Source organism: Oenanthe melanoleuca, chromosome 15 (genome assembly GCF_029582105.1).
Source record: "Oenanthe melanoleuca isolate GR-GAL-2019-014 chromosome 15, OMel1.0, whole genome shotgun sequence".
NCBI classification, from domain to species: Eukaryota; Metazoa; Chordata; class Aves; order Passeriformes; family Muscicapidae; genus Oenanthe; species Oenanthe melanoleuca.
Window position 1 is genome coordinate 4,318,480 of NC_079349.1, and position 20,925 is coordinate 4,339,404.

Consider the following 20,925-nt stretch of genomic DNA (forward strand, 5'->3'; position numbering starts at 1 on the left):
CCCAGGGCCCTGATAACAGCACTGTGTAAACAAGGGCTCCCCACTGCAGCACGACAAAAGCTGCTCCTCTGCTGCTCCTGTTCCTGTTCCTGTGCTTTTTAGTCTGATTTCTGGTAGAAACAATGGGAGTGATTGCAAATAAAATGGTGCTGTGTGTAGAGGTAATGGGCTTTAGTTGTAAAGTGGAAAATACTGTACAAATTGATTATATCAGTAGGGTAACTCATGATGTGGGATTGGCATGAAAAAAAGTTGTAATAAGCAACAAGGTGGAAAAAAAACAAGCTTGAATGAGCATGGCCAGTTGGGAAGAGACACTGGTATTTGTTAGTGCCTTTCCTAGAAGGGCAGCCACTGGCCAAAGTGCCATGGCCACTGAGCCCAGGAGTCCCTGGAGAAAATCATGGGATTGGGAAGCTGCAGAGGGAATTTGTGGAAGGCAAAACAGAACAGCCAAGCCAAGCAGGAGGAAATGGCCTGTGGTTTCTAGGAAATACCAGACTGTCTCTCATGTTGGAAGCAGCGTGTGCCTGGCTGGGGTTTGGAATCTTGTACCTGGCATGGACTGGGAAATGTAAGAGCTTAACTTGCCTCCAGGCATTCATGTACATATCTCTATTTAGACATCTATGTAGGATAGGTTGGACTCCATCTTTTGAGGTTTTTTTTCCAACCTTAAAGATGCTATGATTATAGAAAGTGTAAGAACCAGTAAATTCTGGGGCTGCAGGAACATCTGCAGGAAACGTCTGTTCCATGTAACTCACAAACCAAGCCAGTTTTACAAACAGAATTTAACTTGGTCTTTAACTTGGAGGTGCATGGTGATGGTTGGAGTAAATGGTGGAGCCTTTTGTATTTTCTTTGCCTTAAAACACAAACACTGTGTCAGCAGCTAAGAGCACAACAGGGCTGGAGAGTAGCTGTGGCCACTGGGAAATAAGAACTGGTTATGAGAGCTGGAAGTGGTGTGGGACTTCTTCAGTAGCCAGGTGTCAGCACTGCTGAATTATCCTTAATGATTTTATAGTCTTAAGGCAGCATTCTTTAGGTATACAAAATTAAGGAAACAAGTAAATCTCTTTTTTTCCTCTAATAATATGAAGGAATTCTGCATAGTAAGTATGGGATTTCTTAATTATTGTTACTTTGTGTGTGCTGCCTAAAGAGATGTGTTCTAGTCCTAGCAACGAGTTCTGCTCAGGGGGTACTTACAAAAGGAGAAAAATCTTTGGATTTTTCCAAGGGCAGGTGGAAAACCATGTAATTTGCTGTCAGATAAAATCTTGATAAGCAAAACTGATCTGGAGCTGAAAGCCATGTTTGTATTTGTTCAGGGTAATGAAGGTGAAAGGGACCAACAGTTAATTATCTGCTCCCAGTGTAGGATTTCAGGAACTCATGGAGCTCCCTGAATAACTCAGCAAAACTGCAGGACTGGTTGACATTGGTGTTCTGCAAATCTGAGGTGCCAGCACTGACCCACTTCTCTCCCTGGAAAGATGAGGGCCTGGGATCCACTCATTCCTTTCTGGGAAAGCTGCAGATCCATGGAATAAAAACAGGAAAGGAGAGGTCAGAGTAAAACAAAGCAAAACCACCATGGTCTGTCCTGCATTGGGTTTGGATGTTACATCAGTTTGTAGAAGGCTTTTTGTGTCTGGCCCTATGTTTATTTACTTACTTATTTATGCATTTTATTTTTAATGTCTTCCAAAGAAAGCTTGAAAAAAAAAAAGGATCATTTTATTAAGCTCAGGAAAAGAGCAGTGGAGTTGATGTTTGCCTGCTGTGCTTGAGGAGATGAAATGTCTTTCCCAGCAGAATTCCTTGTGCTTGCATAGGTGGTTTGAGAAGTTCTGTGCAACCTGAGATAAAAGCAATATTAAAGCAGCATGGAGTTCCTGAAAGCAGGGAGTCAGGAATCCATTATTTGCCCAGGAAAACAATTATTGTGATTACTGTCCAGAGAATTCCTGTGGAGAGAATTGTCGCTCTGAGTTCATCGTGTTTAAATCCATTCCCATTCGACCAAATTTAATTGTCAGATTCCAACCCACTGTTGCCAACAAAACCTGCTAATCCCTCATGCAGGGGCTGGAGCACTGACTGAAGGTTTCTTTGCAGGACCAGCTGAGGCAGTGCTTCTCCAGGCAGCCTCCAGGGGCGAAGGACACGGACACGCTGGTGCAGGAGCCCGACAGCCAGTACGGCACCTGGAACGAGCAGCGGCACAGCGGAGACAGGTGGGGGCTTTGCTCTGCTCAGGGATGGGAGGAGATGCTGCAATCCTGGAACCCCACAACTAGTGGTTTGTCTCAGTCTCTTCTGCCTTTACTCAGAGCCAGGGTTAAAAGATGCATGAAGGAAATGGATTTTCTTGTGTTCGGGATCAAAAAGTGCAGAGCGTTCAGCAGCACTTTGAGCCACCTGCTAGAAGTGAGCAAATGGAGAGAAATGCAGCTGCTGCAAGGTCTCTTAAAGATAAACAGTCCAGTAGAGAATTAACACCTGTATTATTTATACTTTTAACCCAATAACTAACTTCACATGACCCTCAGTGTGGCACTTACTGACCAACCAGAAACTACTACCTGAAACTCATGGAAGATGAGCACCAAAAGAGACACCACCTAAAATCCTCCATCTTGTCCCAAACCTATTACTATACTCAAATTTAAAACCCTTTACCATGTGAAAGAGCACACTTCTATTTAACCACACACTCATGATTTTAACTCCATCACTCAAATTTATAAGCTTTCTCCAAGGCCTCAGGTCAAAAGCAGTGTTCTCCAGGGGGTCAGTTCCAGAAAGCACAGAAAGCTCAAAAACCCCAGATCTCTGAGATCCAACACAATCCCACAATCCCAGAATGGTCTGTGCAACTTGTAAAACTAAAGCTTACACCTCTATTTCATGTCTGTGTGACTTAATATACTTTAATTTCTGTAAAGGTTTTTTATTCAAATCTTACATTCTGTTCTGTCTCTGAGAGCCTCAGAAAAGCCTCTGTTTTCCCACTCCAACATCTGCCATTGCTTTAACAATATTACTGGGGGGCTGAATGGCAAAATCCCTCTGGAGCAGGGACTCTGGGGCTCAGGTGGGGTGACACAGAGAGCATCTCTCTGTGCCCACATCTCAGACTCTCAACTGTTTTCTTGGTGGTGAAGTGGAGGATGAAATGGAGTATCAGCTGAGTGAGACTGATATTGAGTATTGCTGATGCTTTTCTGTTCTTAGAATGATTTGGTGAAATAAAGCTAGAGCAGCAAAGTGTGAGGTTTTTTATAGTTCACACCTGTTGTGTAAATTACAGCTTGATGTACCCTGAACTCATGTCCTGTCTGCTCAGTGTGGTGTGAAAATAGCATTTTAGCTGGTTTTTAATGCTATATTTGTTGGGATCTTAGAGCAGACATTAATGTCAATTACGTTTGGTTTGTTCTGCACTTGAGAACTGTGTGTTATAAATATTTTATTGCTTATGAAATCAGGGTAACGACCAGCTTTGAGGTTCAGCAGCCAAGTGAGTGCCAACAGTGACAGCCAGGCTGCTGTAAAATTAACTTGGATTCCAGGATGGTACAGACATTTCTGAGATCAGTTCCTTAACAAAGGTGCTTGTCTCAGCTTCAGAGCAGACAGCACTGGAGAGTTATTTCAATCCATCCATCCTGATTAGAGCAGCTCCACCTAAACATTCTGCTCCACTGAAGGATTGAACTCAATCCCATGTGCTGGAATTTTGTTTGCACTGCAAGAAATGTTTAGGTTTTGCCTTTTTTATGATATAATGGTGGCAGTGTAGAGGCTCTTCAGCATTTTGCCACCCCATTGCTCTGCTTTATTTTGACTTACAGCTCATTGCAGGGGAATTACTGCTAGATTAATTCAGGCACTTGAAGAGAAATGAGATTAATGTACTTTTAAATAATGGATGTCTTCCTGGAATATATTGAACATGCATTTTGTCTGCAATTGATTTTGGATGAAGTCCCTGCCAGGAGCAGTGCAGGATGTTCTCCTGGTGTTGCTGTGAGTGCTCTGAGCAGGGCTCTGCCTTTGGTGCCTTCTGCTCAGCCCAGCTGGAGGCAGGAACTCAGAGGAGATGTTGATGGTTCAGTTTTCCTGTTTGGCCTGGCTCATTTCCCTCGGAGCATTTCCCCTGCCAGCCCCACGGTGTCACATCCCGTGGGGACCAAACGCTGTCACAGCCTCCTGCTGTGCTGGGGAACCTCCAGCCTGGGGCATTTCCCAGTATTGGAGGGATTATTTTAGGAGTGTCCATTAGTGCTTCTGTGAATGACCTCATCTTCATGGAATCACAGAGTCCTTAAGGTTGGAAAAGCTCTCCAAGATCACTGAGTCCAACCTTCACCTGAATCCCATTAAACCAAGCAGTGCCACCTCTGCTTGGCATTTGGACACTTCCAGGCATGGTGACTCCATCTTCTCTGGGAGAGGAAGGGAGTTTTGAATCAAAAGCTTCATGGCAACAGGATGAACACAGTTCTTTTCCTAGATGAGCTTTTGGAAGGTGAAGGAAGGGTATTTTCCTCTAGAGCTGCTGGAATTAGTGGTTCCAGTGGGCTTTGGCCAGTAACTCCTTGGGATGGACAGAGATGAAACCATCTCCTCCAATTTGGAGGCACTAATTAGATTTTTCTTCATTTATCTAAAAGATTTTATTTTCATTTTTCTCAAGTGCTTTAATAAGCTTTTCCAAGTTGGCACTGTAGAAAACTCTTTTAGGTTAGAACAGTCTTCATAAGGAAAATTACTGGTTTTTACAAGAAAGGAATTGGATTTAGGTGGTGGATCCGTACAGCTCTGACTCCTCATTTCACAGGCTGAAGCAACACCTTCTTTATGGCCTCTATACACTGTCTTGCTAAAACTAATTAAATTTAATTGCAGTTGAAAGTGAGGATTGCTGTCAGTTTATTGCCCATTGTGATAACCATCCTGCTGGGTTTGTGTGCTCCAAATGAGGGATGATTTCTCAGAGAATTGTCTATAAATGCACCTGTGGAACATTGGGGGCAGCTCATGGATATGCTCACAAAGCCTGAAATCATAATGAAGTAATAGAAAGAGGTGCATGGTATATCTCAGTAATGAGAACTGAAAATACCTTTTCAATTTCATTTCTCTGAAGGGAATTTTCCCCCTAATTTGCTGTTCACTAGAAAGAATCCACTGCACATGAAAGGGTTTGGACTCCACGTTTGGGGATGAGCTGTGCCACAGGGGTTGGTGTATGGGGCTGTAATTGTGCAGGAAATCTGAAGGAAAATCCATTGGGAAGGTTTGGGAATGTGGAACCACCAAGCAGTGCTAATTCAGCTAGATTTTTGTCACATCTTGCTCTCAAATATTTCAGTTTTAAAAACCTCAGTGAATTGTATCAGCTGCAGCCCTGGGATGTAGCAGGGATGGGACTTTTTGGAGACATGCAAATCCAGCAGGATCCTTTCAACACACACTTTTAATTTCCATGAAAGGTCCTACAGATTGTCCCTTCTTCCATATTGCAGTGGCTCTAAAGCCTAATGCTGCAGATATACAAAATGTCATTTGAAGCAAAAATCCTAGACAAAAACTTTCCCCCAGAGCTCATTAGTGCCATTTTTAATTATCCTGGGGCCCACTGGTGAAGGAGGGAAGCAGCATTCCCTCTGCTTGTGTGCTGGAAACCCTCTGGGCAGTGTCTGCTCTGCCAGGCTGGACACTGTTCCATGTGCTGATGGAATGCTGTTAGCTGCTGAGTGTTTTTCTCCTGAAATTGCTGTACCAAATACTGAAGTTTATTGCTTAAAAGATGTGCATGTATTGATATATATGTGGGTTTTAGGTTTAGAATAGCTTTCCTAGATATGTGCCCAAGAAATGGTGCTTAGTGACAAGACTTTTTCAAGAGGAGAAAAAAAAAAATCAGAGCTAAATCCTTTAGGTTTTTGCTTTTTTCAAACTGGGAATTGGAAGCAATTCAGCCCAACTTTTTCTTCCTATTTCAAGGAATACTCCAGCCTTTTGTGACTAAGGCAGACACAACATTGTCCAGTTCTCATTCCTGTCAGTCCAGGCCATGGGAGGAATTGTAGGAATGCTCTGGGAGCATCCCAGCACCAGGGGCAGGTGCTGCTGCCCTCCTCGAGGCTCAGAGAGCTCTGAGCCCATGGAGCCCTGCCTTAGGCTGCCACCTGGTGCCCAGCTCCCTTCAGCTCCAGCATTCCTGAAAAGGAAAAAAAGAAAAAATCCTCATGCTGCCTGGGGCACACCCCAGCCCCCACCACACTGTGAATCCACAGGGCTGTGCCAGTGCCTGGGATCCACACCCTGCTGCTGGATTCAAACTTTGTTCCACTTCTGTTTAATTGCTGCTGACCTGTGTGATCCAGCCTGACTCTGTATCAGTTTTATCTTCTTTTTGCCAGGGTCAGGATTGAATGCATAAGAAAGTATTTCTTGTTCAGACTCAGATGTTTTTAAATTCTTATCTATATTACAGTGAGTTCTACAGCACTTCCAGCTAACAAGTCAAAACTGGAGATGTATCTCTCTCTTTACAAGGCCTTTTAAGGCCAAATGATCCAATTAAGAATGGACACCTAAATTATTTTTACTTTTAACCCAATAACCAATCACCTGTGACCCACAATGCAGATTTTTCTATCCAATTAAACAAAATCACCCAAACCCATGAAGAAGAAGGACAAAACCTCAGCCCTAAATCCTCCATCTTGCTTTCTATATATTACTATATTTTAAGACCTTAAATTCTAAATTTTTCACCCTGTGATATTACACACTTCTAGTCAAACTATACACTCATGATCCCAGTTCTGTCACTCAATTTTGGAAGCTTTCTCCATGGCCTCAAAAGCAATGTTTTCCTGGGGGGTCAGTGCCTATCAGCACAGAAAATCTAAAATTCTCAATTTCTAGGCTTCCAACATCCTTGCAGGTCTTTGTCTGACAGATTCCTCTTGCTCCAATTGCAGCTTTGTGGGAGAATCTCCTTGCCTGGACAATGAGGTGGTGCCAGGACGGAAGCAGCCCCCGGGCAGCCACCCATCCTCTCTGTCCTCACAGACAGAGCCTCCCTCCCTGGCTGAGCACCAGGACTTCTCCAAAGACCAAAGGAGCACCAGCCTGGACCGTTCCAGCACTGACATGGACTCCACTGATGGCACTGATCTGCCTCCTGCAGGGGACACACTCCCTGAGGACAAGAACAGTTATTTCTCCTTCATTGATGTAAGTCAAGTGTTCTCTCAGTTCATCCTTCTGGAAACTCTGCAACCAGTTTTGCCCTGCTTTTCTCACACTGAATTTTCCCAGCTGGAAAGTTTAGGATAAAAACTACAGAGTTCTTCTAATGTCTCTGTGGTGTTTAGGTTCTGAGAGATTCCATAAAGCTGCTGGCCTTGGATAATCAATCATGGAATCCCAGACTGGTTTGGGTTGGAAGGGATTTTAAAGCTCATCCAGTTCCACCCCCTGCCATGGGCAGGGACACTTTCCACTAGACCAGATTTCTCCAAATCCAACCTGGCCCTGGACACTTCCAGGGATGAATTTTGGAAGCATAATTAAATAACAAAAACAGCCAGTGACTGCTGTGCTGTCAGCCATGCAGATTTAAGGCCATAAAGACATCCATTCATATTTTTCCTATTTACAGTTTCTTTCCATAGTAGCTCACAGTTGCATTTTAAAGGATTTTTTTCATGGTGAAGAATCTTGCAGTTGGTGTAAGACCAGGAGTTTCTGGCCTTACACAGTTAATGAGGTCTAGTGCTGCAAGAACTTTATTTAGTTTGGAAAAACCTTCTAAGATCATTGAGTCCAACTGTTCCCCCAGCAATGCCAAGGCCACCACTAACATGTCCCCAAATGTCACATCCACATGGTGCTTGAACACTTCCAGAAGGTTCTGTGTTGTGCCTGGGCCACTAAAGATATCTCTGTAAAACATTATTAGCTCCAAGTGCAGCCTGAAAATGCTGTGTGATGTGTAGTTTATTCCTGACCTGAAATCTTTTGAAAAAAGGAGCAAATCCACATCTTCTGGAGAATGGGAGACTCAGGGATATTTGCTGGTTACAGGCAAATCAGTAACAGCAAATTACTTTAAGCAATTAAATAAATTACAGCTGCTTGGTTTGCTCTGTAAATGTTACTGCTCATTGGATGTGTTGGAAATGACTGATCACAGAAGTTTGCTGAATGCTGTGACACTAAACTTGGAGTGTCCTTGTTGCTGGTGAGTGGCTTTGAGTGTTTGTGGCTGGCAGGGAAGCTGCAGCTCTGCACTCCCAAGGGAATTTTGTGTAGTTGCTCTTTTTAGATCCCAATCTCAGGATTTGCCTTCAGCTGCTACCAGCTAGCAAGGCCTGGATTCATAAAACACTTTGGGAACCAAACTCCTGATTATTGCAGTTATTTTTAATATTAATTTAGTGCAAATCATTCATGCAACTCAGGTATCCACAGCCTAGAGAGATCAAAGGATTACACCCAGTTAGCCACAAAGACCTCATCATAACCTCCAGTACAATTTTAACTGACTGCAATAACAATAATCAGGCAAATATATATATTTTAATGAGATGAATGCAAGCAAGTGGGTTGGGATTTCACTGAGGAGGAGCTGGGGCTCACTCCCAGGTCTGTGTTTCCCCAGCACACGGCTGTGCTGGACTCCAGTGCTCTGAAAACTCGGGTGCAGCTGAGCAAGAAGCGCCGGTGCCGGGCGCCCGCGTCGCACTCGCTGCGCAGGAGCAGAGGGCTGGACCTGGAGAACAGGTTTTCCTTGACAGAAGAGACAGAAAATGGCTGGATGTTCAAAGATTCCACAGGTAACCCCTCAGCTACCTGGGATAATTGGTTGTGATCAGCCTGGCTGCAAGGGGAGGGGTTTGTAAAAGGAATTTTTTAAACACTGCCTTTCATTCCTGCTGGAGTGCAGGAAGAGATCTTGAACAAGGCAGAGATTAAAAGCTGGCTCTTGCTTTCTCCCTCTGCCTTTTTCTTTTTTAACAATTGATTAGAAGAGAAGAAAACTATGCAACAGGAAGATTCTGAGGAGGAAGACAAGGTCCAGCACACTCCAAGGTCATCTTCTGTGCAAGCCCAGAGACTGCCCGTGTTCCCAGGGATGGATCACTCTGCCCTCAAGGTGAGCCCAGGCAGAGCCCACTTAGGTGGGAGATGACAATTCAGTAGCTGCAGGTGCTTTATAAGGAATTCCCTCACTCATTTCTGGGATTTTTTTTTTTTGTTTTATAAATCTGGAGTGATCCATTCTGCATTCCAAAAAATAAAGCTTGGATGCTGGCTTAAAAGGACCCCTTTCTTAATATTTATATATGTTAATATATTTTAATTTTTATATATATATAACATATATATTATGTAATAATAATTAATATATAACATATATAATTAATGTATTAATATTTTTATTGTATTATTTTTCTATTTAGGCCCATCTGCGGAAAAGGCAGGAGTCTGAGAGCACTGGTGACATTGGCTCTGCTCAGCTCTTCAAATCCCCCAAAGCACAGCTTGGCACTCCCAGCAGCAGAGTGCTGCCCTCCAGTGTGGAAAAGGAGGACAGGTGAGAGAATCCCAGCATCAGGAAAAAGCTAATGCTCTTCTTGGTGCAAGGAAAAAACAATGCAACAAGCTGTACATTCCTTTTTTGTTGTTGTTTCTGTCAGCAGTTTTCATAATGAAAGAATAAAGAGCATTTTTTTTTTTATATCATAGGTCAGAAGAAAAGTCTCCTCAGTGGCTGAAGGAGCTGAAATCAAAGAAGAGACAGAGCCATTATGAGAATCAGGTTTGAAAAGGTACTTGGGTAGGAAGGGGGGCTTTGCTGAGTGCAGGTGTGCAGTGACAAACTCACATTTCCTGTGATGTGTTGGTGTCACCAGCACTGCCCTTCCCCTGCCCTGTGCACCAGGGGTGGCAGGGGCAGTGTCACTCACAGTTCTACTAATTCTCTACATAATTTGATTTTCATAACCCTCACTCTGTTTGGCTGGGATTTTCCAAAGTTTGAAAATTCTGTGTTTCAGCACAATTCTGGGTGGCTTTTAGGCATTTAATGCATTAAATAAAGGTGGAGCTACAACAGAAAACACATTTTAAGGGGTTCCTGTTCCAGCTATCTGACCATATCACACCCTTCCTTCTGTTTTCCTTTCCAGACAGTGATTCTAACTAGGAGAAGATAAAGAAGTTTAACAGAAGCCTTAACTCATCTGAACCTAAACCCCCATGTCATGTTGCTGCTGTTTGCTTCCTGCCTCAACTGCTCTGTGCATGGTGCCTTCCTGTTTTGTGGAGAAAAGCTGCTTCAATTCATAGTCAAATACAAAGCTGTGTCTGTCAGGGCAGGGGGACAGTGGCACATCAGACCTGCTTGCCAGGAGAACCCCCCTGGGTCACAGTTTGCACTGGAGAAAGTCTTGGAAAACAGAAATATTGGCAGTGCTGTGATCCAGGGAACTCCCCTCACTGTGGAACAGACTCTGTAGGTGTTCATCTCTGGGAGATGTGTCTGGCTGGGCTTTGTGTTTGTTTATGAAAATAATAATTTTAATCAAAATTATCTTTTTTTTTTTCTTTTTTTTTTTTTTTTTTTTTTTTTTTGTGAACAAATAGTATGCTCCTATTTAGAATGAAATTTGTGGAAGGTGAGAGTGGAAGAACAAATCATGTTTACTGCCATATTGAAAAAGGAAACTTGATTATTTTTTGTAAAATGTATTTTTGATTGGCTTGTATTTACATGTGATCTGCTGACCTGGCAGATAGAGATAATTTTTAGATGAACAAAATGTTAACTTTTGTCACTCTTGAAGTGGTATATTCTGTGTTTTGTCAGCATGTGGAATAATTGCTTCATTGGAATGTCTTTCCTTAAAAGGATCAAGCAATAATGTCAATCAGTTCTCTTTAAAAAACAAAAAAAGTAAAAATATGTAAATACTGTTTTTATAACAAAAAAGGAAGGGAAGAGGGAGGATGTTACACTCATATCAGGGTTCCAGTTAATTGTTGAATGTCACTTTAATAGCAGTTCAGATAGTCCCACTTCATATTTTTATTTGTTAATCTGTAAATACCAGGTTTAAGTTTTTATTTTTATGCTGATTTTGTGGGATAACCTACATGTGATCTTCAGTTTCTCAGATGATTTCCTGTCTTTCCTTTGGTGAGTTGTGCTGACAGCAGAGCAGAGATCTCCTGGACCACACAGGTGTTTGGGTATCCCTAATTCTCAGCTATTCCCTGTCTCTGGCCATTCTGCACCACCAACCACCGTGGCCATGGAAGCCAGGCTCAGTTCTTGCCCCAGATAAGTGCTCTTTAGTACCTTTAAAAGCATAGCCCAGGGAGGGAGGTGATTCCAAGTGTTCCTCAACCAGGAAGAGGGAGAAGGAGATGGAGAGCTCTGCTCAGCTGGCAGAGCTCCTTGGGCTGCACTCCCCCACCTGCTGAGGGCTCCTCTGCACACAAACCATGAAGCACCAGCACTTCAGCTCCTTTTCCTTTTGTCTCTTTTCCCAATCAGTGTTTTGGGAGCACAGCTCCCAAGGGGCCTGCCCAGGTCTCTGTCTGTCAGGCTTGGAGCTGCCAAAACCATGTGCCAATTCACCTCATGGAGGAGTCACAGGAGGGGGATTTGCAGTCCCAGGAAATAGCAGCAGGATGGCAGGAGACAAATCCCATCTGCACATCTCCCAGCTCCCTGGAGATGAGATGGAGAAATCTGTCTGATGTGAAAGTCTTCTCTCCCTGTTGCTTTGCCCTGTTTCCCATGGGAGTGTTGCCAGTGTTAGTTTGGCAGCCCCTCTGCTCCCCACAGAGCAGTGATGCCCAGGATTCTGATGGAAATTTGGGGATGGGCTCTGTCAGTGCAGCCACCACCATTGACCTGCTCCTTTCAAAACCTTGCACAGATTTCCTTCCCTCTCCTTTAGATGATGGTGGAAAAGGTGTTTTCTGGGGTATATTCCTGTGGCACCCAGGGTTCCATGGTGACACTCACCTGGGCCAGCCTGAGCAGCACATGCAGGTGAGGAGGATGATGGAGACATGTCCAGAAATCAGGCAAGTCCCTGCTCACAGGAGCATTGACACAGGCTGGGTTTTGCACTTGCACAGGTGACAGTGTTGTGTTGCCAACAGTTGGAGGATTTACTGGCTCTTGGTCTAGGCCAGAGGTTCTGTAACTGTTTGTGTTGAGGAAACTGAGGGGATTGACACAAGGTTTCCACAAAGCCCTTGAATGTGTTTGCATTTCCACATCTCCTTGGACAATGCACTGAAATTACTGTATTGAGTAGTTTAACCTACTACTGAGAAATGTTTAATGCTTAAATGTCTAATTAAAGAGCATCTTTAGAATGTTGTTGAATGGGAAAGTGTTTTTTCTGCTCTGTTATTTCTTTATATTGTACATGGATTAAATATCAACTTCCTTCTCTTCGGGTTATCACTCTGTAATAAAAGATATATAAATATGTTATTACTTCTTAATTGATAGAACAGACTGTAATACACTTTATATAATTCTATTTTCATTCCAAATAATGCTTCTTGGAATTTTTTTATGCTTTCACTTTTGTTGCCATGTGCTTTCTGCTGCTGTTTATTGGAGATGGAAGTGAGCTCTAAGGTTCCTTCAGATGTGCTGATTCCTTCACTCCTGGATCCTGCCCTGGAGCAGCTTCAGCTCTTGTCCTAAAAGTGATGCTGAAAGTGATGGAGGCCCTGGCAGTTCCTTTGTCTCTCCCCTCACAGCTCCTCAGGTGTTTCTCCTTGCTTAAAAAGCCACATCAATGTTGGGGTTTAAAGGTGGGATGGTGTGTTTTGTGGAATTCAGGAACACTTTCTGACTGCCCTCCTCTCATGATCCCTGCTCTGGGTGTGTGCACAGCTGCTCCATTGCTTTTTATTGGAATTCTCAGTTGTGGATTTCTCCCTTTTTATTTTCCTGTTTGCAAATTCACCATTTTAACATCTGTGAATCTTCAATTTGCTCCTCATCCACCAGAGCCTTTCACTTCCTGCAGAGAAACAAGCAATGTTTGGCTCTCCAACCTTTGACATTCCAAGACTTTCCACAGAACTTCCCCCACATCCCATCCCCTTTTCACTCCCACCAAAGCTTGTTTCACCCTGTTCCTTATTTGCAAACTGAAATGCAGGTGGGGCAGATTTGGGAACGCAAAGTGTGACCTGTAAAAGGTTTGGAACAGCAGAGCCCTGATTTCTGCAGGGGGAATTGTGTGTTTCAGGGGGAGAGGGGCAGTTCTGGGGGGCTGCCACAGGGTGTGGCTCTGCCTCATGAGCTGTGTCCAGATGCAGAACCTCTGGGGTGAGCTCCCAGCACTGTCACTGCTGTCCCCAAGCCAGCTCTGGGGGAAAACAAACTGTTGAGTGAAATACAGAGCTGTCACCTGAAGGACCCTGGTGCAAGAGCAGCTGCAGCCAATGAGGGATGTGTTGGATCCATCCCTTCAGCCCAGTGCTGAGAAGGAAAAACAGGTATTTGCTTTAATTCCTTTTAAAGATGGGTTTTTAGGAGGTGAAGGCTTTTGGGGACAGGTCAAAGGAAAGGTTGGGGGAGCAGGGGGCAGAATTAAATGAGCTTTAAGGTCCCTTCCAACCCAAACCATCCTGGGATTCTGTGAAACCACCTCCATGGAGCTTTAATGGGATTTGGGGTGTTCTGGGGCTGCAGAGTCCAGGCCTAGTTCTGCTCACCCTGGGAGTGGAGAGGATGGAGGGGGAAATCCTCCCCAAACTGGTGGTGAGCTCTGTTCCATGGCTGTCCTGTTCACTCAAGTATGAATGTATTGCAAAAATATTAATCTGAATAAACTTCTGGTTCTTCTGGTGGGATTGGCAGAGGAGCAGAGCCAAGATCTGGTGGTTTATGGGTTTTTCTCATTCCCTGTTAAACAAAATGGTGTCAGATCTGGTTTTGAAGGAGCTCTTGCTCCACATAGCCTAATAGAGTCTGTCAGTCTGGGTCACAATAAATATATTGTGTGATAAAAATCCTATATTTTGTATTACATGGTTTACTAGGGAATAAAGATATTCTGGCTGCTGTATTTTGTTCTGTACCATTACAGTTCCAGTTTAGCTTTGCTAGGTATTAATAAAAAACACCTATTTTCTAACAGTCATTTTTCAAAGGGATTTAAGAGGCTGACAGCAAGAGGAAACTGAGGTCTGCTTGGGAGAGAGGCATCAAGGAGATCCAGTGCCCCTTCTGTCATGTTTCTGGAATTGCCTTGTCAGTGTGGAGAGCTGGGAGAGGCAGATCCAGGACCCTGTGGCCGTGGCAGAGCCCAGGGAATGAGGATGCTGGGAAGGAAGGGACTGGCAGGAGAAATTCCATTCCTAATTTGTTGAGGACAGATAATGTTGTGTCCCCTCTCCCATACAGTTTGTCCAGCCCAGAGGATTCACTTTTCTGGCAATTTCAGTAAAGGTTTCATGGGTAGTTCTTGGTTTCAAGATGAGCCACACTCAGAGCAGGTAGAAAAACCTGCAAGGGCTGTAGTGAATGGGGATATGTGCAGCTGAATTGAGGAATCAGGATGGTTTGGGTCTGGAGGGACTCTCAGAGGTGAAGAGGGAGTCAGACCCACTACCAGCAGAGTGAAATGCTCCCAGTTTGCTCCCCTGTGCCTGTGCAGATGAACAGACCCTCATCCCTCATCGCACAGCCCAGGATGTTCCCAGCCCGTTCCTGGGAAATGCTGGGGAGGGAGCCAGAGAAAGAGAAGAGGCTCGATGGAGAGAACCTGCTCAGGGCCAAAGCTGAAGCAAGAGCACCAATCTGGAAATCCTGAGCTGCTCCAGCTGCCGGACCTGACCGCAGCCCTGTGTCACACCTTGAGCTGGAGCTCGCACCATCGGGGATATTTTGCCCGGATTTTGCTTCGCGCTGCGCTGGGTTTCCAGGCTAAACCCTCCCGCGAACTGCTGATGGCAGAGTTTTCCAGAGAACCTGGCAAGAAGCAGCGTGAACGTGCTGATGTGAATTTGGACGTTAATCTTCTGTAAATCGAGTGGCCCGTGGCCGAGGGACAGCCGGGAGAAATCTGCATGACGTTTCCATAGCTCGCTGCGCGGCCGCGCTATTGAGATGAGATCTCATGGATGGAATTCCGTGGACGCAGCTGCTGTATCAGCGCTCGGGGAATTCTGCTGTTCTGTTCAGAAGCGACCCATAAATAGCGGGGCCGCCCGCGCCGCCCGGCACAGCGGAACCACACGGAGAGGTAGCGGGACCGCAGGGGCTCCCACCGGGAATTTGTGTGTCTGAGTCGCGGTTTTGGCGAGAAGTGAAGCTGCAGGGTTTGGTTCAGGACGTTGATCCAACTCCTTTAATCGTCTCTTCAGCCCCCTAAGCGTGGCGTGGCCGGGGAAGGCGCGTTCCAATGTTGGAGCAGAGTTTGGTGGATGCTCCTGGAGAGTGAGGAGGGGGCTCTCACCTCCATCCCCCCCGGCCAAGGCGGTGGCAGCAGCTCCAGCTGCCGGGTCTGGTGTCCCCTGGGATGCTGGAGCAAAGGAGAGGTGTCAGGTTTATGCTGTGGGAGAAAGATGTCAGCAGCTGGAAGCTGACAAATTCCTGCTGGGAACAAAGGCTGGGCTGTGAGATGGGAGTTGAGTGGCAGCTGGGCAGAGGGTTCTGTGCCACTTGGGACGGGGCTCGGTTCAGTCCTGAGGGTGCCTGGGTGAGGATTTGGGGCCCGTGTGCAGGAGGGAGAGGAGGATGGATAATGGAGCCTGGACATCCCTGGGGACACAGAGCTGCTGCACCGGGGTCTGTGCTATCCCCGCGCCAGCTTCACCCTTTGTGTTTCACTGCCAGCTGTAGATCCCGGTGCCTCCCGCCTTAACCTCCTGCGATTTGGGTTTTCCAGGCACAATGACCGAGCAGCAAAGTCCCCCCGAGCAGATGGCGACTGGGGAGGGTGCTGGCGAGCGAGGTGGCAACTACAAGGTATACTGGGGTATACTGGGGTGTACTGGGGGCAGCTGGGCGGGGATGGATGCTGGGTGGAGCCGTGGGATGCGGTGTGCACACAGCAGGCTGGAAGCAGAGCCAGCACTGCAGGTGGTGCTGGGGACAGAGTGACCTCCAGCTCTCCCACAGCAGCAGTGAGTGGTGGCCCCGCTGGAGTTAAACCCAGGGGGCTGCAGGTTGGGAAGCAGCTGGGGCTGGGGATCTGCTGCTGCTGCCTGGCAGGAGGGACACTGCTCCCTGCCCAGGGATTTAATCCAGGTGAAGCTTCCCAGCACAGCGGGATCTGCTGTGGGCCCAGGCACTGAAACTCCCCAGGTGTGTTTGCAGGCTTGGATTCAGATCGTGGGTTGGTTGAAGGTAAAGCAGATGGAGAGGATGCAGTGGGTGCAGAGCTTCCCACAAAGCTGCTCCTGGACAGGGAAGGCTGGAGGTGGGAGCAGATCCTGCCAATAGGAGAGGAGGGTGCCAGGAGCTGGAGCTGTTTATTGCTTTGGATGTCACCTCTGTCCCTTGAGCCCCCCATTATGTGGTGTGTGCAGGATGCTCTGGCCTCATCCCAGGCTCAGGTGTTGCAGCTGGGACCCCTTTGGGGCACCCCACTGACCCTCCTGGTCCCTGGATGGTGCAGGGCACCTGTGCCATGCTCTGTGCCATGCTCTGGCTGCTGGGACTGGCTCCAGCCCACCCTGCAGCTCAGCCTCGAGGCTCTGCTGAGAGCAGGACGGCCTGGGGAGGCACTGGGGTCTCTGCACCTGGCAGGGCTTAGAAGGAAACACTGAATAAAGAGCCTGTGCCAGGCCAGGCCAAGGGGATGGTTGGATCTGCAGGGAGCAGTGATAAGGAAAGGATGGGCAGTGACCAGGCTGGGGTAGGAGAGGCAGCTCGTGGTTTAGGAATTGTCTTAGCCCAAACCTTCCATGTTTCCAGTGCTGTGTTTGAGCTGGTTTTCAGCCTGTTAGGGACAAAATTTCAGCTTGTGCTTTACCAAACAAACACCCTTGGCCAGGGCTCTGCCAGGTGAGGAGTGACATTGACACAGGGATGGAGGGACACAGCCAGAGCTCTTTGATCCACTTCTGCCCCATTTCCTGGGGTGTTCCCCTGCTGGGGTGGCTGACAGCATCTCTCCCCACCTCAGATCACGATCTACGAGCTGGAGAATTTCCAGGGGAAAAGGTGTGAGCTGACAGAGGAGCTCCCCAACATCACCGAGAAGGAGATGGAGAAGGTGGGCTCCATCCAGGTGGAGTCTGGCCCGTAAGTCTGGGGTGGGGAAGATGGAGCAGCCCTGGGGGTGGCAGGGAGAGCATCCCCTGACCCTGGGCTCCTGCAGGTGGCTGGGCTTCGAGCGCCAGGCCTACGCTGGGGAGCAGTTTGTGCTGGAGAAGGGCGACTACCCCCGCTGGGACTCCTGGTCCAACAGCCACAGCAGCGACAGCCTGATGTCCATCCGGCCCCTCCAGATTGTGAGTAGGGCTGTGCTGGGGTGGCCACAGCGCTGGGGGGGGCTGGGGGCAGCCCCTGACCCGGCCTTTCCCCCAGGACAGCGCTGACCACAAGATCCACCTGTTTGAGAACGCGGGCTACACCGGGAGGAAGATGGAGATCGTGGATGATGATGTCCCCAGCCTCTGGGCCCATGGCTTCCAGGACCGTGTGGCCAGTGTCAAGGCCCTGAATGGAACGTAAGGATGGGGGACACAGGAGACACCCCACCAGGTTCCTGCCCCTGGCACTGTGGTTGGCCCCCCAGGGTGGGTGGTGCAGGGGCACTGGCACAGTGGGGCAGCTGCTCCCATGGTGCTGCTCATGCCCATCGTGGCCCTTGTTCCTTCCCTGCTGCCACTTTTCCCTGGCCCACAGGGAGTAACAGGGACCATGACAATATCCCTGGAGCTGGATGATGGCTCCTTGTCCTACCCACCACCCAAACAGTGGAGCTGTGTCCCTTTTCCATGGACTCTCCATCCCCTCCTGGCACACAGCATTTCCCACCTGCATCCTGCAGCTGCAGCCTGTGCTGTGGCACTTGGTGACACAGAGTGACCCTGGGTGTGGCAGGCAGAGACACGACACGGGGATGGGGACGGGGTGGGGACACTGCCCCTGCCCCAGGGGGTGCGGGTGGGCACTGCTGAGCCCGGCCTCGCTCCCTGCAGGTGGGTGGGCTACGAGTACCCCGGGTACCGGGGCCGCCAGCACGTCTTCGAGAAGGGCGAGTACCGGCACTGGAACGAGTGGGACGCCAACCAGCCCCTGATCCAGTCGGTGCGCCGCGTGCGGGACCAGCAGTGGCACCAGCGGGGCTGCTTCGAGAACAGCTGAGGGACCCCCCGCCCCCGGGGCCGCTCGCGGGGTCCCCCGGCTGCTGCCGTGACCGTAGTGTTTTTTGTGCAAAAACCTCAATAAAGCTCTGAGCTGGAGGCTGCCGGGGCCTGCCTGGTCCTGGGGAGGGGGGCAGGAGGATGGGGTGGGGGCGGTGGCCGTGCCCAGCACAGGGCAGGGGGGCCGTGCCAGGGTTTGCAGCGTTACATAAAGGCTGCAGCTCTCCGAAAATAACCCCCGGCGCTGCCGCGTCAGGGTTTTTCCAGCGCCTGTGTCCCTTCGCACAGCATCTCCCAGGGCTGCTGGCCAGTCCCAGGGCAGGGAGGGGGCCGGGGGATGTGCCAGGCTCTGTGAGCTCCGAGGGGGGCTGATCCCACGGGGAGATGGCTGTGCCCAGCCTCAGCATCCTGCAGGGTGTCCAGCCTGGCCCCAGGGAAGGTTCCCACAGTCCTGGGGTGGTTTCTCCTGGGGGATGATCTCTGACATGGTGGGGGGGCTGTTTTGGGAGTTGTTTTGGGCGCCATGGGATGCTGGTGGGACAGAGCCCTTCCCCAGGGGCACCCTGGCCACACTTGGGGCTGGGGTAGAGATGGGAGAAGGGCTTGAGTCCACCTGAGGGATTCATGCAGCACTCTGAGCAGCCCCTGCAGAGCTTTTCCCTTTGGGGAGGGGGATTTTGGCAGCTGTGAAAGGCGAGTGCCTGGCCCTGAGTGGCAAAAGCTGCTTCCAGAACAATCCATGGGGCTGCCATGGCCGGGGGCTGCAGCACTGCCCCTGCCCGGGGTGGGCTGAGCTAAACCCAGAGCCAGGGCAGGGAATCACAGGAGCCATGCTGGGCCCTGTGGCTGCCCCTTGGGGTGCTGAGGGGACGGGATGTGGCTGCAGTGCCCTGCACTGGGACCTGGCACAGGCTCGTGAGGGGCCAGGGCTCCCAAATGGATTAACCCAGGGGATGGGGAGGGCAGTGCTGGTCTGTCTGTGGGGCTGCAGCAGGAGACACAGGGGAGAAAGAAGGACTCCACGTCTGGGAACGCTGGAAACTCTTGATCACACCCTGGCCTGTCCATGGCTGGTGGGCTCCTTGCAGAGCTGCACGGTCACCTTGGCCCCTCTGGCCCTAAAACCCCATCACCTGGAGCCTGGGGAGCTGCAGACCCCGGGGACTGACCCCCTCACATGTCACTACCAGGGTGACAACAGCCTGTGGGTGACCCTGTGTGCAGGGGAGGGGGCAGAGGTGACCCTGGGGGGGCTGCAGCCCATCACCTGCTTGGGACCCTGGAGAGGAGAAGAGAGCAGGTCTGGGGTCTGTTTGTGGGGTGACACTTGCTGGGGTGACAGCAGGAATCCAGCTCCTCTGTGGGTGAAGGGGGCTGCACAGGGAGTCTGACAGTGTCCCCCCTCTGTGAAACCTCCTTTTCTGCAGCCCCCAGCCCCGTGCAACCTCCCAGCTCCGCGGGTGGGACAATGCCAGCTCAGGGACTCTGCTGCTGCCCCCAGCCCCCAGCTCAGCCCTGGCTGTGCTCCCATCCAGGCACATCCCAGCCACGGGGACACGTCCCAGGCTGAGCCCCCGGCGACCTCAGCTTTGTCCTGGTGCCACAGAGCTGGGCTGCTGCTCCCACCGCCCCGCGGGGCTGGGGCGCATCTCAGGGACCCCAAAAGTGCGGGGATAACTCGGGAGGAGCCCAACACTCGAGTGCCCCATGCCCAGACCCCCCGGGCCCCTGCCCAGCCCCAAGCCCCGGCTGGGGAAGGGGCTCCGCGGTGCCCCCGGCGCTGGCGCTCCCTCCCCGGGCTCAGACGGGCAAAGCCAGACGCTCACCAGCGCTTTGAGGCGTTTTATCGCGCATGGAAAGAGCCGAGCTCAGCAGCTCCGGCGGCGGCTGCCGGGCTGTCGGGGGGATCAAGTCCCTGGCCCCGAAACGCCTGAAGCGGGGCTGGCGGGGCTTTGTTGGCCAGCGCCGCCCCGGCTCTTGGCACGCGTTCGGCTGATGCTTGCAAACTCCAAATCTCCTCGCCACCAACCCGACAAAGCGGGTGACTCGAATGTGACAGGTAATGAAATAACTCGGGCTTGGTGCTCGGGCAGACAAAGGCTGCGGCGGATCAGCTGACCCTGGTTTTCATTGGGGTTTAATCCAGCATTCTCGCTTTGAATCAGGCTTTAACTATTTTGTAAATAGTTTTGGCACCTCTCTGCTGCAGCTCGGTATAAATTCCACCTCCCGGTCCCAGCCCGTCACTGGCTCAAGCGGGTACTGGTATAACTGGTAAGACTTTTATTTATTGTCCTCTCTTTTGCCGTAGCCTCCTCCCGACCCCCGGGGCCGGGGTCCCTTCCCGGTGCCAGCGGCTGAGCCGGGGACAGTCCTGTCCCCAAAGCAGGATATCACACCGGGCCAGGGCTGCGTTTCTTTCTGTCAGGAATGAGTTTTCACCTGTTTTGGAGCTGCTCAGATACTGAGGGTCCCTCTGGGCTTGAGGAGGGGCTCCTTCCAAGGAGTGGCAGTGCCAGGCTGAGT

At 49.4% G+C, this 20,925-nt stretch overlaps 2 protein-coding genes across 5 annotated transcripts in view; both read left to right on the forward strand.

Annotated features, from left to right (window-relative positions):
- Window positions 1-12,548, forward strand: part of KIAA1671 (KIAA1671 ortholog) — a 64,633-nt gene extending 52,085 nt beyond the window's left edge. For 3 of the 4 annotated variants that reach the window (XM_056503914.1, XM_056503913.1, XM_056503915.1), the window contains exons 2-8: window positions 2,128-2,246; window positions 7,011-7,266; window positions 8,696-8,870; window positions 9,063-9,190; window positions 9,498-9,631; window positions 9,784-9,866; window positions 10,227-12,436. In XM_056503914.1, the coding sequence (XP_056359889.1) occupies window positions 2,128-2,246; window positions 7,011-7,266; window positions 8,696-8,870; window positions 9,063-9,190; window positions 9,498-9,631; window positions 9,784-9,862 (891 nt within the window). In that variant the 3' untranslated portion in view covers window positions 9,863-9,866; window positions 10,227-12,436. Of the gene's footprint in view, window positions 1-2,127; window positions 2,247-7,010; window positions 7,267-8,695; window positions 8,871-9,062; window positions 9,191-9,497; window positions 9,632-9,783; window positions 9,867-10,226 lie in introns of all 4 variants that reach the window. The other variant, XM_056503912.1, reaches the window with a different exon arrangement.
- Window positions 12,549-14,497: 1,949 nt separating this feature from the next.
- Window positions 14,498-18,499, forward strand: CRYBB3 (crystallin beta B3). The gene is made up of 6 exons (XM_056503961.1): window positions 14,498-15,326; window positions 15,972-16,051; window positions 17,214-17,332; window positions 17,409-17,541; window positions 17,618-17,760; window positions 18,235-18,499. The coding sequence occupies exons 1-6, from the start codon at window positions 15,191-15,193 to the stop codon at window positions 18,398-18,400; spliced, it is 777 nt and encodes a 258-aa protein (XP_056359936.1). The 5' UTR covers window positions 14,498-15,190; the 3' UTR covers window positions 18,401-18,499.
- The last annotated feature ends 2,426 nt before the right edge of the window (window positions 18,500-20,925 follow it).

Coding starts and splice junctions, on each gene's coding strand:
- CRYBB3 (XM_056503961.1), top strand. CDS start 15,191: ATGAGATCTCATGGATGGAATTCCGTGGACGCAGCTGCTGTATCAGCG. Junction 15,327..15,971: donor CAGCGGAACCACACGGAGAG/GTAGCGGGACCG, acceptor TGGGTTTTCCAG/GCACAATGACCGAGCAGCAA. Junction 17,333..17,408: donor ATCCAGGTGGAGTCTGGCCC/GTAAGTCTGGGG, acceptor GGGCTCCTGCAG/GTGGCTGGGCTTCGAGCGCC.